Source organism: Staurois parvus, unplaced genomic scaffold (assembly GCF_062004578.1).
Source record: "Staurois parvus isolate SC_StPar_1 unplaced genomic scaffold, SC_StPar_1.0 ptg000506l, whole genome shotgun sequence".
Classification (NCBI taxonomy): Eukaryota; Metazoa; Chordata; class Amphibia; order Anura; family Ranidae; genus Staurois; species Staurois parvus.
The window spans coordinates 312,379-331,429 of record NW_028318302.1 but is presented as its reverse complement, the minus strand read 5'-3'; the positions used below and the strand labels follow the sequence as shown (position 1 = coordinate 331,429).

Here is a 19,051-nt window from a genome sequence, read left to right as displayed (position 1 = left end):
AATAGAAATAACTGTGCAACAGATAAATGACAGGATCAATAGTATTTTGTTAAGGAGGTGTCAAAAACATAATTAAATAACTCCATATAATTCAATATACAAACCCAAACAAGAAAAAAGATAGGGGAGTATAGAAAGAAAAGAGAGACGCGTGTCAGAAATAGCAAAGGACAAGAAGAGAGAAGGATCAGGAGGCGGGGACTGCAAGGAGCAGAATCAAAGTGATCCACCATCGGGACCCCAGGAGCGAGACCCAGCAGCTCACAGCCAGACATAGGCATACCGGTGATCTCAGCACAGTGGACCAGACAGACAAGGCTCAGCTCTATTAGGACACAACAGGGGAACACAAATCTTGGAGGATCGAAGAGGAGGATCCACAATATCAGAAAATTAGAATATTGTGAAAAGGTGCAATATTCTAGGCTCTAATCAGCTAATTAAGCCATAACACCTGCAAAGGGTTCCTGAGCCTTTAAATGGTCTCTCAGTCTGGTTCAGTAGGAATCACAATCATGGGAAAGACTGCTGACCTGACAGTAGTGCAGAAAACCATCATTGACACCCTCCATAAGGAGGGAAAGCCTCAAAAGGTAATTGCAAAAGAAGTTGGATGTTCCCAAAGTGCTGTATCAAAGCAGATTAATAGAAAGTTATGTGGATGGGAAAAGTGTGGAAGAAAAAGGTGCACAAGCAGCTGGGATGACCGCAGCCTGGAGAGGATTGTCAGGAAAAGGCCATTCAAAAGTGTTGGGGACTTTCACAAGGAGTGGACTGAGGTTGGAGTCAGTGCATCAAGAGCCACCATGCACAGACGGATCCTGGACATGGGCTTCAAATGTCATATTCCTCTTGTCAAGCCGCTCCTGAACAACAAACAACGTCAGAAGCATCTTACCTGGGCTAAAGAAAAACAGACCTGGTCTGTTGCTCAGTGGTCCAAAGTCCTCTTTTATGATGAGAGCAACTTTTGCATCTCATTTGGACACCAAGGACCCAGAGTATGGAGGAAGAATGGAGAGGCACACACTGCAAGATGTTTGAAGTCCAGTGTGAAGTTTCCACAGTCTGTGTTGATTTGGGTAGCCATGTCATCTGCTGGTGTTGGTCCACTGTGCTTCATTAGGTCCAGGGTCAACGCAGCCGCCTACCAGGAGATTTTGGAGCACTTCATGCTTCCTTCCGCAGACGAGCTTTATGGGGATGTTGACTTCATTTTCCAGCAGGACGTGGCACCTGCCCACACTGCCAAAAGCACCAAAACCTGGTTCAATGACCGTGGGATTACTGTGCTTGATTGGCCAGCAAACTCGCCTGACCTGAACCCGATAGAGAATCTATGGGGCATTGCCAAGAGAAAGATGAGAGACATGAGACCGAACAATGCAGAAGAGCTGAAGGCCTGCTATTGAAGCATCCTGGTCTTCCATAACACCTCAGCAGTGCCACAGGCTGATAGCTTCCTTGCCATGCCGCATTGAGGCAGTAATTGCTGCAAAAGGGGCCCAAACCAAGTAATGAGTACATATGCATGCTTATACTTTTCAGAGGTCCGATATTGTTCTATGTACAATCCTTGTTTTATTGATTGCATGTAATATTCTAATTTTCTGAGATTGTGGATTGGGGGTTTTCATGAGCTGTAAGCCATAATCATCACAATTATGACAAATCACGTCTTGAACTATCTTGTTTTGCATGTAATGAGTCTATCTCATATATTAGTTTCACCTTTTAAGTTGCATTACTGAAATAAATGAACTTTTGCACGATATTCTAATTTTTCGAGTTTCACCTGTATATACATCAAAAACTTGATTCCAAAAGGGTTGTATCAAATCACAATCCCACCAAATGTGGAGCTGTGTACCGACAGCTTTAATACAGTGCCAGCAGAGATTGGATGTGGCAGGAAATATTTTGTGTAGGGAGAAGGGGTCCCTGTACCATCAAAAAAGGAGCTTAAAGTTCTGTTCCTGTGAATAACAGGAAATAGACGATATATGAGTGAAATGGAACGACGTAGACCAGTCCTCTGCCAATATGTCTCTACCAAGGTCTCGAGCCCATGCCCTAGTAAAGGGAGGAAGTTCGGAGTGAAGAGCACAAAATGAAGATACATGTAAAGAGGATAACCAATCCCTGGGACCTCCCTGAAGAAGCGGAAGACCCATATGGGGGCAAATAAAGTCCCGAGCTATGGGCCACGAGGTGCGCAAAAAGGGACCAATAGCAGAGGATCCCAAACCTTGTGGAAAAACGGGATTATCAAACAAGGAGGATAGTGGTGAGGGGTCAGAAGATAGAAGTGCAAGGATACCTCGTTTATACCACAGCTGCAGCACAGCCACAGTCAGTGGGGACAGGCCAGAGAAACGCTGGGAGTCATGGCCATAGCCCATGGTTAAGCTCAAAGATCAACCTGAGATAGATCTTGTTCTATCATGCAAGAGGCTTTACGGAAGGGCCTGGGGAACAAATCGAGCATCCGGGCCAGTAACGCGGCTCTATAGTATAGCTCAAAGTCAGGCAACCCCACCCCTCCCCTGAATTTCAGATAAGTAACCTATACTTTAACCTTGAGAACCCACAAGTGCAAAAGTATTTAAACACAACTACAGAGTGGAGGAAAAAAAAGAAAAATACACAGGTGTTCCCTCACTTAAGGTAAACATGTGACCTGACCCTGTAGATGTCATATCACTAGCATGCCAAAATGTTACCAGTAGAAGCAAGGTTCAGTGTTTTCGGGCCATGCAAGATCTAAGTCATCAGCCAGACGTTCACAACAACACATAACAATCTATCAATATAAATAACCACTAGAGGGCACTATTTCCCCCTTCCCAATCTATGGTTGCACACAGCCTGGTTCAGGAGCACGTCTGCATCAGTGCCCCCTCAGCAGCTGGCATGCTGAGGGGGCACTTGGAGAAGAGGAGGGGCCAAGAGCTACAATGGTGGACTCCAGAATAGGAGGAAATGGGCCACTCAATATCACTGCACAGAGTCGGTAACTACAGCACATTTAATAATGTAAAAATACAAGCTTTACAACCACTTTAAAAGTGGATCAAACAAAGTCAGAAACTGGCAAATCAGGAGCCTATTATTAAGCTTATTTAATAAATAAGTGCAAAGTATAGATGATGTACAAAGCACAGGGTATTTGTTCTTTGCACATTTACATTTTTTCTTGTTCCTCTAGGCCGGCAGATGTAAAGATACAAAGAATACAATCTACAACACAAAGAGGCAACATAGAAGAAAAGACAAATAATGAATATGCATTGCAAAAAAAATGTTCATAGTACTATTCATTTAACTATCCATTAATGTTTATACAGTTTGCTCACTACAGCCAATGATCCTGCTTTTGTGTCAGTTATTTCCCTTAGTTTGTTGTTGAAAACCCCAACGTGAATTCAATTGAACACATAAATGTAATACAAACCTTTTCTACTGCTTGCTCCAGTTTCAAATTTAGGGCTTGTGCCTTTTTCAAGTATTTGCTTACTTCATTAATATCACCATATGCTTCAAATTCTTCCACTTGTTTCCCATAGTTTTCCAGCTCTTCAACAAATCTCTCACAGCGCAGCTACTCATCAGGAAAATAATATTGGAAAGGTAATGATTATATGTCTAAAAGTTATACATTTGCCTTTAAAGTAGAACTACAGGCAACACTTGTTTCCATTTTGGATAGAGGGGTTGGATGGAAAAGAAGGTTATAACCCCTGTCAGATTTTTTTTTCACCATCTGTGTCCCATTGCAGAGATATCCCTTCACTTCTTGTTCCATAGCCAAACAAGTAGTGAGAGGAAATCCCAGCAAATTAAGGGACTTCCTTGGTCACCAGAACTACTGTCCCCATTGGAAGATTTCCCCTCTAATACTTTTCTGGGGACAATCCAAAATTTGGGATTTTCTTTTACGTTCACTTTCAGTGATAATGGTTAACAGGACAGATAGAGAAGGTGAATCTCCATAACGGGGGGCTCAGACAGCAATAAAAACCTGACAGGTGTTCTAATGCATCTCCACTCTATCCAAAGCTAAAAAAAATAAGTTTTTCCTTTAGTTATACTTTAAGCTTAATAATATATTAGAGTTTACAGTGTATGCATTTTTTTCTACAAATGCAAATAATAATGTGAAAGATCAAAAGCTTAGCAGTATTTACGAACCACAAATAAATGTATTCTGGGAACAGTGATCCAGAAGGATGCTTTTCCTTGCGGATGCATAGATGTGTAACTAAAAGCCATATGATTTGGCACAAAACTTAAACTACGGCCAAACTACACTGTATTTCCTATGAACAACTCTTCCATGTCCATTTATGGTGTTCTAATTTTTCTTTTCAATTCAGTAAAGTTTACCAATGCCCTTAACCTAACTGAAAATTAATTTTTATTTAAAAAAAACAGTATTGTAATGAGTCTAGCACACTCATAAGAAAAACTTAACTCTGTTTCTAAAATCAACAAAATGGTGGCCACTTACACCATTATTAACTTACCATGCAGGCTCCTATTGAGGAACACTCCCAGCATTCAGTGCACTTGAGCTCACTCCTGCCCTCTCCCCCTCTGATCTCTCTGCCCCCTGGTTAGCTAATTTTTGGGGATCCTGTGAAGATTTCGAAGCATTCACAAACTCACAATACTACCTCGGCAGTGCTGAATGGAGAGCAGCACTCCCATCTCTGGCATTACACAGTCAGGTGAAGCTGACAATACCCAGTAAGCAAGCACAATTTTGTTAATAAATTAAAAAAAAATCCATGCTATTACCATAATATATCAGTGAAAGACTAAACCAAATAGATTTGTGTAGCTGCTGTCACAAACAACATGTGTTGCCAATAATAAAACAGAAAAAATGATAATAAACAGTGATCACGCTTATATAATGTATACAGCAATCACAAAAATGTTCCTGAACTGCATATCTCCCACATGCTCAGCGGGATTATGACAATATGTTCTCCACTCCACCATGTGCCAATAAACATATACCGAACTCACCAAATGTGATTGACCCTTTGTATGTACAAGAAAGTCAAACCAAGCTTGTTGTATTATGTATCTCCACACCAAACACAAGAACCATATAAGATCAATCAGAAAGTTAGCCAGAGATGCTGCTGATTAGCAGGATTATTATCTCCTGAGTCTTCATAGAATCACCATGCATAACACGAGGAACATTAAGAAGGGAAAGGGGAAGCCTTCCATATATTCACAACATAAACAACATAAAATTGCACTTACAATGTGTTAGAAAATATCTGGCATTCACAATACACCAGCATTCACTGATGGTATTCCAGCATGCATTCCACTGGACCTGAAGTGAAATCTCATCCCACACATTTCATCATAGACATGCGATGTCCTCAGGAGCTACATTGCATGTGTATGATGAAATGAGTGGGGTGAGCCTTCAGGTATACGGCACTTCTGGTCTTGTGGAACACATCCTGGAATATGCTAATCACATCTCCGTTTGTGCAGAAATGCACATGTGACATGCACACTCCAGGTATGATCTCCCTCCTGTACGGCTCACTCACAACTACTGCCTAGTGTGCTAGGTTCATTAAATAAGGATTTATTTAAACAAAGGTGCTGCTGTCCTTTAAAAGGCTACTAAAGGCTTAAATGTCTGCTAACATAAAGGAAAGATATATGCTGCTATATTTTTATATTGAATGTGATATAAATACAAAGTTGGGGATAAAGCAAAGTAACAGTTGACCTAAAATACAAAGTAGTTGCACCTCCCTGCACCCCTATAGTTATGCTCCATACCTACTGCAATGGAAAAGCAGATGATGCAAGTTCTTCAGCTGAGACCCTTACCTATTACAGTATGTGTCTGTTCCTCCTAATATATCATACCGACATAATAGTTTATATAAGATCAGAGCAGGAAAAGCACTGCATCAAGAAAGTTGATAACATGTTTTCTAACCTTCAGGCCATTTTGATACTCTTTGGACTTTGTATCCATTATCTTTCTGTGCTCTTCAAAGATTGCACCCATGCGGTCGTGCCACTGAAAAGTTTTGTTGTTTAGACGAATATCTGCAGGGGACAGAGTGACGTAATCTACAAGGAAACTCAAACGGTCTTTGGATTCTACCAGTTTTCTTTCCAAATCTAGCATGTCTTGAGCTTCAACTTTTTGGATATATTCCTGTTATTAAAAATGTATTAATGAATAAATTGCAACTGAACCTCTGCACAGTGTATTTACAGATGAAAACTGTCGAATGAATTTACTTTCAAAAGCTGTATATGCTACACACATGTTGTTAGTAATCCTAAATTTTGCAAGACTGGAAATAATTTAGTGTTATCTATTACGTCATAATGCTGCCTTTAAACCTTGCAATGTACCCTTCTTTCATGGCATGCTCTGAAAGCCTTGATTGGTTCAAAAACATGTATAGCCATTATAAATGCCACTTTCTCCTACATATGCTGAATGTGGTTATTTGTAGTAGAGGTGCTTTACAAACAGCATATTTGAATGTATATGTTAATTTTATCTATGCATTAAAACATTAAACAGGGTCACTGCTGCCATGACACAAGGAAGCTGATTCCTAAAACTGGAGAAATTAAAATGAGAATTAAAGTTTTTGACTATCAGGACCATCAGCAGGAATCATGTTTAACTTTTCCATAAACTGAAAGGTGAGATGTAATTGGTTATTATTAGTGATAGTTCCACTTTTTTCACTTTTATTGCGCTTTTGCAGACTAGCCTGAAATTGAGAACATTCTTTCAGACAAGACCTTCTTTCAGTAGGTATGTGACCAGGATCTCACTATGCTCCCTGTACTTTGCTACTTTCTTCATCTTCCGACACTAAATTGGAAGATAAGTAGTGAACTGGTGCAGAGTCTACACTGAAGTACAATTCCCTCGCCTATATACAGATATGGCTGCATTGCTATGGGTAGCAGCTATGTTAGCAAAGAGAAAAGTGTTGCCTAGGGTAATTTGAAAATAATGTTACTAGATTATTTTTGCAACTTTCTTCCTCACACTATCTGTTCACATAAACATATGGACAGGAGCAAAAGCGTTAGAGACTTATGGGCAGATTTGGGTGTCAACATTTTGATGGTGTACATGGGAGAAATGGTTTTGTTTCTTAAATTATTATTATTGTTGTTTAACATAATTATGTAATATGGTGAATCTGCATTCATGAAGTGTTTACAATTAGATTTGAATCTTGATACCTTTAACTCCATAAGTTCCTGAGTGTTTGGAGGAGTGCTTAGAGCTTTTTCAGCAATCTTCTCAAAGTCATTACACAACCTGGAAAAATACAGTGTATACATGTGTTTTTGAATTTAGGATTGCAAGCACAAAAAAGATAGTTATTCATTTTTGGTTGTGAGATGTATTCTCCAGTACAATATTTTGCTTTCTGAAAAAATAGTGACCTTGGAAAACATTTCACATTCTTGCATAGGATTGTAAGCAAGAAGAGAGGACTAGTTGGAGTACCAGATAATTTGTCCCTTTGTGCCTAAACTATTTAATAGTTTTAATATTTATTAGTGATGAGCTAAAGTTCAGCCTAAACCCAGTTCGGACCTGCAGAAAACACATGATAGCAGGCTGCCAGCTTTGGTTAGGCAATTCTCTGACCCACAGTCGCACATGCCATAGTCTGAGATGCTTGTGACATTAGTGACCTAACATGACCACATGGCCATATTAGGATGATAATGTCAACAGCATCCCCACCTCTGTTAATGAGGCTGCTGGATGGGCGATTCCCCAGCCACAGCTGATTAGGCATGTGATCCTGTGGGATTGGGCTGAACTTGGTTTGGCCTAAACCTTAGTTCATCATCCTCACCTCCTTTATGAATCACCAACAAAAGGTTATCAGATTATAACAGCTTCAGTGGAAGTATGGCCAACATTATTCAAAGCTGGAAGTATGGTCAACATTATTCAAAGCACCTATATCCAACACTGACACTTCTGAAATCCCTTTACCTGTAGAAACATTTGAAAGCCTTATTTCCAGTGTCAAATTAACCCATTAGAAAACCCAAAACCTTGACACTACAAATCACCTCTGCCTCAAAGGAATAATTTAAAGTTCTACAAATCTAACACTAATTCTCGCCATGCGTGTGGAAACTATTACTGGGACTTAAATAGCCCAAGGACATAACCAACCTCTGCAACATTCTCCAAAACATACCATCCTTTGCCAAATTCAACCACTTACTGAGATTGGAAAAAGTACCTGAGGATGACAATTACTGTCACCAAGTGCAAACTATTTTTTAGAGCGAATAATAAACAAACACATTATGTTAACCACTGAGAAATCTCTCCCCCAAAAATCTTTAATATGGAACCTGATACTGTACAAATTAAGTAAATACTTTAAAGGAAACTCCTGCAAGTGTTGGAAAGAATATGATTAAGTAGGGTACCTTACACATATCATTTGGCCCTGCCCTTCACTAATTGCCAATATTTTGATAGTAGCGAAATTTATAATTACCACTAACTGGACAGGCACCCATGATATCTATCCTACCCAATAGAATAGATTTCCTTTAATAGTTTTATTAATGAAAAATTATTGTTCGAAAAAGAGAACAACGCTAAGCAGTTCTTCCTCCAATGGGATGCCTGTTGAAGCTTTAGAAATATGCTGTACATTGTAAACATTTTTACTTTTTATAATGTAATTCACTCCTCTCAAATGACAAGATACTGCATTCATAAAAATGCTGTTTTCTCATATTGCAGAAATATTATCTAGTTGTAGTTTAGTCCTGGCTATAATAAAGAAAGAAAGTATACTGTACATAAAACTACTACATTTTCCACACTAAAATCACCACCACATGGATCAATCGCACTAGGATATTACATGGCAAACTGTTTAATTAAACCAAAATGTTCACAAGAAAAATATGAATTAAAATAAACGTCAGCTTAGATCTCACCTTATATTAGCGTTCTGGTGATCTTTAAACATTTTCTCTATCAGTTTTCCACAAATAGCCTCTGAACGTTTGGCCAGAGCTCTGATTAATTCATCACAGTGGAGCTCAAACATCCCTAAGCGAATAATCTGAGAAAGTAGAGAAACTAGGGCAATTAGTGTTTTCATGTATCTTTATACACATACAGTTAAAAAAATATTTTTAGCCTTACAGCTTTATTAACCTAACTTACTTTTGTATATCAATGGTTTTTATTACCTTTTGTAAACAATTTAACAAGAAGGATTAGAGCAAAAGACACACCATGCAGGGGCTATCAATGGTACATAAAAAACAAAGAAATCAGTATTGTAACTCCAACAAAGGAAGAGGTGTGCCCACGAAGGGGCTATCAATGGTACATAAAATACAGAAACAGTGATAAAACACCAACAAAAATTTCCAGCCAAAAGCTGCTGGACGCTGTTGGCAAAGCTGTTTAAAGACTGATTTTTGATATGGAAAGGCGGAAGTGCCACGCAGTGAGGTCAACCAGTGCCGCAATTGAAGGTAAGGGAGAAATTCTGCCTGAGGGATATCCCATGATTCCCAAAAAGAGTTCCAGGTGGGGAAGGATCAAGAGGTCAAAAAGTGTTGTACCTGCAAAAAACCGTTGGCCACCCACCATGAGAACACCCCAGGCTGATCCAAACCCGGTGGAAAAAAAGGATTATTGATAATCGAGAGCAAGGGCAGAAAGGGTGACATCAAGTCACTAGAGTAGTGTACAGAATCCCACACTCGTAGGTCGTGGAGCAAAATGGGACTCAATGTCCTTGGGCGTTGGGCCGGGGGAGCCATAAAAGCATCGACGTCGCAATGGGGGCACAGTTAGGCATTTCCAAAAGGACCCAGAGAGGAACATCAGAGGAAGTGTGCAGTATAGACAGTGGGGCAATCTGGCCCGCCTGGTAATACTTAGCTAGATTAGTCACCCCAAGACCTCCCTTCAGTCTATGGGTAAAAAGCATGTTTCTTGAGACTCTGGGGCATCTGTCAGCCAAGATAAATCACATAATCCTTGCCTGAAGTAACCGGAGAAAATGAGAAGGAACCTGCACTGGCAGGGTGCAAAAATAATACAACAATTTAAGCAGCATAGTCATTTTCACCGAATTAACCCATCCAATCCAGGACAGTTATGGGAATTGCCAAGACTGCATGAAGGAGGACACAGAGCGAAGCAATGGATAATGATTTGCAGTAAACAAAGAGCCATAAGTGGGAGTCAGGCGAATCTTCCAGGGAGGACGAAGCCCATTTGTAAGGGAAGTAGGATTGCAGGCATGAAACCAAATCTGAGGCCAAAGTGATATTGAACCTAACTTACTTTTAATGAAGTACTGCATGCCCCACGTTGTACAGGCAACAAGATCCTGTAGAAATTCTAACTAGAAGCAATATCCATCCTCTTCCTATCTCTGAACCTCCAGTGAGCATAGGATTTAATAGCTTCAAGTCCCTTGGCTGAATTCAATAGAAAATGTCCCCCATGTACCCACCTCCTCCTCCACACTCATCCATTGAGAAAAGTTCTTTCATTGCTTTTACTGTATGTAACATGATCTGTGAATGGAGAAGAGCATTCTGCAACTCATCTGACTCTTCCCACCATTCCTGGGTTACAAAAACAACCATTGAAAGCAACAATATGAAATTTTCTCAATGGAGGAGAAGGGGGAGGTGTTTGTCAGGATTTTTTTCTATTGGATTCAGCCTGAAGACCTGAACCTATTAGGCCCCTGCATGCCAGAAGTTCAGAGACAGGAAGAAGATGGGGGATCCCTGCAGTAAAGCTTTCTATGGGATCCTGCTGCCTGCGAGATGTAGGACATATGTTATTATGACTTGGGTACAACCAGCCTGTCGGATTTCTTACATATGGTTACGGCTGGCAGCTATAGCCACCAGCAGTAATCATTGTGTTCTGCCAGCTGGGAAGGCTTCCACAGGAGGCATTCCCCCAAAAACACTGACCACAGGTTGCAGGAAAGAAAATCAAATTATCTATGGCTTTCCTTAGATACACAGATTCTGCTGTATGCTTTAAAGGTTACAAAATATTCATGCCTTTTAATCTCTCTTTCTATCAGACAGCTCTCTCCCATTGAATCGGGGCTGCTCTGTGGAAAACCACTGCAAAGAGCAGGTAAGTATAACATGTTTGTTATTAAAAAAAATAAACTTTAGTATCACTTTAATCTACACTAAGGCCCAGTTCATATCTATGTGGCAGTCTAGTCAGTCCATTAATGGCATCTCCTGGCAATTTCTTAAAGCAGGGAGTTTTGTGTGCAGCTGCATGTGGGTGCAGGAACGTATATGACTTACACATAATCCTACACCCCCCACAAATGTAAACCTCACCTTATTCTACAGTCATGGCCGAAATTGTTGGCACCCTTGATATTTCTCCAGGAAATCATGTATTTCTCACGAAACGTATTGCATTAACACATGTTTTGCTATACACATGTTTATTCCCTTTGTGTGTATTGGGACAAAACAAAAAAAGGGAGGAAAGAAAGCAAATTCGACATAATGTCACACAAACCTCCAAAAATGGGCTGGACAAAAGTATTGGCACCCTTTCACAACTGCGGATAAATAAGAATGTTACAAGCATGTGATGCTCCTGTAAACTCACCTGGGGCAAGTAACAGGTGTGGGCAATATAGAAATCACACCTGAAAGCAGATAAAAAGGAGAGACGTTCACTTAACCTTTGCATTGTGTGTCTGTCTGTGCCACACTAAGCATGGACAACAGAAAGAGGAGACGAGAACTGTCTGAGGACCTGAGAACCAAAATTGTGGCAAAATATCAACAATCTCAAGGTTACAAGTCCATCTCCAGAGAACTAGATTTGCCTTTGTCCACAGTGCGCAACATTATCAAGAAGTTTGCAACCCATGGCACTGTAGCTAATCTCCCTGGTCGTGGACGGATGAGGAAAATTGATGAAAGATTGCAACGCAGAATAGTCCGGATGGTGGATAAGCAGCCCCAAACATGTTCCAAAGACATTCAAGCTGTCCTGCAGGCTCAGGGAGCATCAGTGTCAGCGCGAACTATCCGTCGACATTTAAATGAAATGAAACGCTATGGCAGGAGACCCAGGAGGACCCCACTGCTGACACAGAGACATAAAAAAGCAAGACTACAGTTTGCCAAAATGTACTTGAGTAAGCCAAAAGCCTTCTGGGAAAACGTCTTGTGGACAGATGAGACCAAGATAGAGCTTTTCGGTAAAGCACATCATTCTACTGTTTACCGAAAACGGAATGAGGCCTACAAAGAACAAAACACAGTACCTACGGTAAAATATGGTGGAGGTTCAATGATGTTTTGGGGTTGTTTTGCTGCCTCTGGCACTGGGTGCCTTGACTGTGTGCAAGGCATCATGAAATCTGAGGATTACCAAAGGATTTTGGGTCGCACTGTAGGGCCCAGTGTCAGAAAGCTGGGTTTGCGTCCAAGATCCTGGGTCTTCCAGCAGGACAATGACCCCAAACATACGTCAAAAAGCACTCAGAAATGGATGGCAAAGAAGCGCTGGAGAGTTCTGAAGTGGCCAGCAATGAGCCCAGATCTAAATCCCATTGAACACCTGTGGAGAGATCTTAAAATTGCTGTTGGGAAAAGGTGTCCTTCCAATAAGAGAGACCTGGAGCTGTTTGCAAAGGAAGAGTGGTCCAAAATTCCGGGTGAGAGGTGTCAGAAGCTTATTGATGGTTATAGGAAGCGACTGATTTCAGTTATGTTTTCCAAAGGGTGTGCAACCAAATATTAAGTTAAGGGTGCCAATACTTTTGTCCAGCCCATTTTTGGGGTTTTGTGTGACATTATGTCATATTTGCTTTTCTGCCTCTGTTTTATATTTGTTCCAATACATACAAAGGGAATAAACATGTGTATAGCAAAACATGTGTTAATGCAATACCTTTTTTGTGTGAAATACTTGATTTTCAGGAAAAATATCAAGGGTGCCAACAATTTCGGCCATGACTGTATATATTTATCTTACCTATAGAAAAACATAAAGGACAATTCAACCACCTACATGAAACACATTTTTATAACTTTTCTGGTGTTTAATAAACTGAAACAATTTTGCTAGCAAAAATTCAACAGAATAATTATTTACCTTTCTTGAATTGTACTGTATTTCATCTGTAAGTTTTTGATACTTTATGGCCTCTCTCATTATTTCCTCAAACGTATGTTCCTCAGCCAAAAAGTGATCAACATCCAAATCTGCTTGGTTGGTTATCAGGAGATTGTATTTGTCATATATTTTTAAGTGGTCTTTTGGCAAAAAGCTTTCCAAAGCAACAAATTCTTTTACTTTACTTTTGTGCTTTTCCAAAACTTCCTCCAGGATGATTGGCCTCAAAGTTGTTTTTGACTCATGGTTCTAATTGGATGAAAAGGAATAGTTGATATGGTGAGCTGAAAAAATCAACATGTAGCTACTGCACTTTGCAGTGCCAAATTATGAGTAAGTCTTACTTGGCTGTAAATTGTTCATGAAACACTAGACAGAAAGTAAAGTTAGTGAATAGGCACAAAGATCAAGCAATGTTGTAGCCTACAATTCACAGTTTCAGTTTACTTGAAACAAACAGCCAACTGGAGTGTATTTAAAGCATTATTAAGCTCAAAACCAAAATAGGAAATACTGCAGCTTTCTAATCCTTAGAGTAGAGCGGGGCTTGCAGCCAATGACTCTACAGCTTGCCCGCCGGTGTATACCGGTGTGGCGTTTGATGTCTTGAACCTGTGATATTTGTGAGTACCCTTTTCTTACATAGTAAAGAAGTTTTAGTGTTATCACCCTATGTTGGGTTGCTTTTCTTCCTATTACTCCTGGGGTGAGCTGTGTGTCCTACAGTATTGGCTGTGTTTCAGGAGGAGAAATATGGAAGCATACAGTAGATCTGGTGGGGTTTAACTCTTTTCACAGGTGCATTTGATCTCTTTACAATACAGAGATCATATATTTCTGGTAAGAAGCTGGCCCTTTTGGTGATTTGGAAAGCTGGAAGTGCCAGATGTTTAGCGTTATTACCCTATGTGGGTCTTCTTTTTCTCCTCTTACACCTGAGGGAAGCTGTGCGTTGTAGGATAATGACTGTATCCTGAAAGGAGAACTACTTAGAAATATACAGCGTGTCCAGCGAGGTTTAACCTTTTTCACAAGCACATTTAATCTCTATAATGCAGAGATCATTTATCTCTGGTAAGAAGTTGGCACTTATCTCTGGTAAGAAGTTGGCACTTTTGGTGGTCTGGAAAGTTTTGGACACCTAATGCTTGATTTCAATGCACAAGTTTCATACTACATGTTAGCAGCCCTTTGGGCTATTTGTGGACACTGGGTATGCACTTTTTTCTTCAAGTTTTATGAGCAATTGTATGAGTTAACTTTTGACTGTACCTTATGTTTGTGTAACTAGTGAATCTTCTATTAGTTTTATTAATGTAAACACAGCAAAAATAGATTTTGTTGTGCACACATGTATTCAGTCACAAATTGGTTCTGGATATACAGTATGTAGTGCTGCAATTTCGCAGTACACCAAGATTTTCTGTTTTATACAATCCCTAGATATGATGGCTGCATTAGCTTCCTTTTTTAGTTTTTCCTTCTGTTTTCAATTGATGATCTGGCCAGCATTATACCTCCTGCATTAGCATGCCCCCAAACTGGATGAAGGAGCAGATATTTTTCATAGTTGTTCCAGCATATCATTTATATAAATAATAATAGAATAAATAATAGTTTATACATGACACAAATGTTACTAGCTTGCCAGCATGTTGTGAGTCCAAGTCTTTTTGCTCCTGCTTCATAAAACATGGACTCATTTTTTAATTATGAAAATGTTTTATAATTCAATATATACAGTGAGGAAAAAAAGTATTTGAACACCCTGCGATTTTGCAAGTTCTTCCACTTAGAAATCATGGAGGTGTCTGAAATTCACATTGTAGGTGCATTCCCAGTCTGAGAGACAGAATTAAAAAAAAAATTCAGGAAATCACATTGCATGATTTTTAAAGAATTTTTTTGTCTTGCACTGCTGAACATAAGTATTTGAACACATGAAAATCAGTGTTAATATTTGGTACAGAAGCCTTTGTTTGCAATTACAGAGGTCAAACGTTTCTTGTAGTTCTTGACGAGGTTTGCACACACTGCAAAAGGGATTTTGGCCCACTCCTCCACACAGATCTCCTCTAGATCTGTCAGGTTTTGGGGCTGTCGCTGAGCAACACAGAGTTTCAGCTCCCTCCAAAGATGTTCTATTGGATTTAGGTCTGGAGACTGGCTAGGCCACTCCAGAACCTGGATATGCTTCTTACGGAGCCACTCCTTGGTTATCCTGGCTGTGTGCTTCGAGTCGTTGTCATGTTGGAAGACCCAGCATGACCCATCTTCAATGCTCTGACTGAGGGAAGGAGGTTGTTGCTCAAAATCTCACAATAAATGGCCCCATTCTTACTCTCCTTAATACAGTGCAGTCGTCCTGTCCCCTTTGCAGAAAAACACCCCCCAAGCATGATGTTACCACCCCCATGCGTCACAGAAGGAATGGTGTTCTTGGGATGCAACTCATCCTTCTTTTTCCTCCAAACACGATGAGTGAAGTTTAGACCAAAAAGTTCTACTTTGGTCTCATCTGACCACATGACTTTCTCCCATGCCTCCTCTGCATCATCCAGATGGTCATTGGCAAACTTCAGACGGGCCTGGACATGTGATGACTTGAACAGGGGAACCTTCCGTGCAATACATGATTTGAAACCATGACGGCGTAGTGTTCAACCGACAGTGACCTTTGAAACTGTGGTCCCAGCTCTCTTCATGTCATTGACCAGCTCCTCCCTTGTAGTTCTGGGCTGATTCCTCACCTTTCTTATCAGTGATACCCCACGAGGTGAGATCTTGCATGGAGCCCCAGTCTGAGGGAGACTGACAGTTGTCTTTAGCCTCTTCCATTTTCTAACAATTGCTTCAACAGTTGATCTATTTTCACCAAGCTGCTTGGCAATTGCCCCATAGCCCTTTCCAGCCTTGTGGAGGTCCACAATTTTGTCTCTGGTGTCTTTTGACAGATCTTTGGGCTTGCCCATGGTAGTAGTTGGCGTCTGACTGACTGTGGGGTGGACAGGTGTCTTTAAAGAGCTCATACAGGTGCTACTAAGTTAGATTAATGAGTGGAGTAAAGGTGGACTTTTTAAAGGCACAGTAACAGGTCTTTGAGAGCCAGAATTCTTGCTGTTTCGAAGGTGTTCAAATACTTATGTTCAGCAGTGCAAGACAAATAAATTCTTTAAAAATCATACAATGTGATTTCCTGAATTTTTTTTAAATTCTGTCTCTCAGATTGGGAATGCACCTACAATGGGAATTTCAGACCCCTCCATGATTTCTAAGTGGGAGAACTTGCAAAATCACAGGGTGTTCAAATACTTCTGTTCCTCACTGTACCTATAGTATTCTTCACAAAAATGGTTGTTTGTTTTTTAGGATTTGACAAATCCATCAAATACCTTTTGCTATTTAATTTGCTAAAAACACTAATTTAATTCCTTAACTTTAACTTAAAAGCAGATTTTCCTCAAACTGATAGGAATACATTGAATTTTAATTTGCTTACCCATTCAGAATAGAGCTTTGTTTCTACTCTTGGCACAAGACTTACTGCTTTAATCATCACATCATAAACATTGAGCAGCACAGTTTCATAATCATTAAAGTCAGGTTCAAATTTAATTGAAACATTTTCTAGAATGAGCCTCATTATAAACCCTGGATGTTCATAGGCACGAACTGAATCCTGGAAAAACAACAACATTGCAAGTTATTTTTTTTTTTTTTTTTGACAATAAGTCAAATATTCCGCAAATTTTTCTCTGACACACAGAAACATTTTATTGAATTAATTTGTTTAGATCTACTGCATGGCATGTTTCTAAGGTCATTTATATTGCAATTAATTTGTTTCAGTACACAGATGGCCACCTAAATGAAAAGAAAACAATTAGTAAAATACTAATGCATATAAGCAATTTGAGATTATTTATTTATCAATAAATTCCTAAGCAAAAGAATTGAGTATAAGATAATGATGTGATTTATTATTTGCCAGAACTGTACTAAGATTGCTAAATGTATGGATGCATTATAATGCAATCTGAAATCCTTCACTGCCCATTAATAGAGATTAACACAGTTATAAATGTAATTATTAAGGCAGTTAAAAAGTGCAATCATTATGAGAAAGAAATTAACATAATTGCACATGCGGGACTGATTTACTAACGGAGCTGAAAATCTTCACTCAATAAATTGTGTGAAAATATATTTAACTATCCAATCATGTGAAAAGAAAATTCCTGTTGACTTTGACTACTCAGTCATGTACAGACGACATAACTAAAAAGGAATTTGCTTTTCATATGAGTGGACAATTTAATTAAACGTTCCAAAACTTTATTGTGTGAAGATTCTAAACTTCCTTAGTAAATCAGCCCATTTGTTTTTACCTTTCTGCTATACCTCTGGGCATCGGTACTGCATGGCATGTAGGAAGGGAATAGATCTCTCAAAACCTTGTCCACAAGAATGAAGGTAAGTGAAAAGAAAAAAAGAAATATGCTTAGTACTCAACTGTGTTTTTAACCATTTCCATACCGGGCACTTTCACCCCCTTCCCTCCCAGGCCATTTTTCATGTTTCAGTGCTCTCACACTTTGAATGACAATTGTGCGGTCATACAACATTGTACACAAACTAAAATTTTATCATTTTCTTCACACAACTAGAGCTTTGTTTTGGTGGTATTTAATCACCGCCAAGGTTTTTATTTTTTGCTAAATTAACAAAAAAAGACCAAAAATTTTGAAACAAAAACACGTTTTTCTTTGTTTCTGTTATAAAAGTTTGCAAATAAATAATTGTTCTTCATAAATTTAGGTCAAGGTGTATTCTGCTACATATCTTTGGTGAAAATAACCCAAATTAGGATGTATTTTTTAGTTTGTAGGAAAATTATAGAGTTCACAAACTATGGTATAGATCTGAATATTGATCAATCCTGAAGTACAGACAGCCAATTTTTTTTTACATACTGTCACCAGGGAATTTCCATGTTTGGCCCCTGTGGTTAAAGATCTACTAATCGACTTATGCTCAACTGCCCTGTCGGACTTTTGCTGCTTGATCAGTGTATGCTGATGGCAGAGTAATGTCCCTGCTGTCAGAATACAAAGACACAGTGGGGAATGTGTAGATGGGGGAACTGGGTCAGTTTCTTTCTTCCAACTCGCTAGTTGAACAAAAATTACTGATTCATCTACAAGCTGCCTTACAACCATGCACATAAGGCCACATAAAAGGACACTCACATGTTAAATTGCATCCTACAAGCCTACATTTATTCTTTTAAAGTTTTAAAATCTATGTGCATAAGAAGTCAAACTTGCAAGAAAAAAAGACATGTCCATTTACTCTTTTTACAGTATGCCAGAGTCCATATGATCACATACCTGAAACGTTAAATACTAGAAACTAACCTTTTTTATGATCTGCAGGGGGTGTCAGTGCAAGTGTAATGACACCCCAAAGGCAGGTCAAAAAAGAGGTGCATTTGCCTGGATTGCATTGTACAAAACTATGAGATATGGTTGCAGTGCATTTGCAAAAGTAGTGTATGCACTACTTTTGGTGCAATGTAGTGCGATTTGAATGTGCTCAAATTGCATTGCACCAAATCGCATTCCTGTACGATTCATAGGCAATTCATAGTATGAACGTAGGCCATATATTCATAGTGTGAACACATTGGAAGAACAAACCCTTCATATGATATGAAATAACATACATAAATAGCAAATTACAACCAAAGCCTCTTAGATAACAGTGCATAACACAGTCAATAAGTCTAGAAGTAAGGGCAGGTGAAGAGGGCTATATACTCAGAAGCTAAGTTGT

The 19,051-nt window shown here is 39.4% G+C and overlaps 1 protein-coding gene across 1 annotated transcript in view; it reads right to left on the bottom strand.

Moving 5' to 3' along the window:
* DNAH7 (dynein axonemal heavy chain 7) overlaps positions 1 to 19,051 on the bottom strand; it is a 519,305-nt gene that overhangs the window by 422,633 nt on the left and 77,621 nt on the right. The window contains exons 11-16 of the mRNA XM_089689972.1: positions 16,716 to 16,895; positions 13,196 to 13,465; positions 9,010 to 9,137; positions 7,267 to 7,345; positions 5,984 to 6,208; positions 3,455 to 3,601 (exon numbers count right to left, since the gene is read on the bottom strand). Coding sequence (XP_089546098.1) covers positions 3,455 to 3,601; positions 5,984 to 6,208; positions 7,267 to 7,345; positions 9,010 to 9,137; positions 13,196 to 13,465; positions 16,716 to 16,895 — 1,029 coding nt within the window. The remainder of the gene's footprint in view (positions 1 to 3,454; positions 3,602 to 5,983; positions 6,209 to 7,266; positions 7,346 to 9,009; positions 9,138 to 13,195; positions 13,466 to 16,715; positions 16,896 to 19,051) is intronic.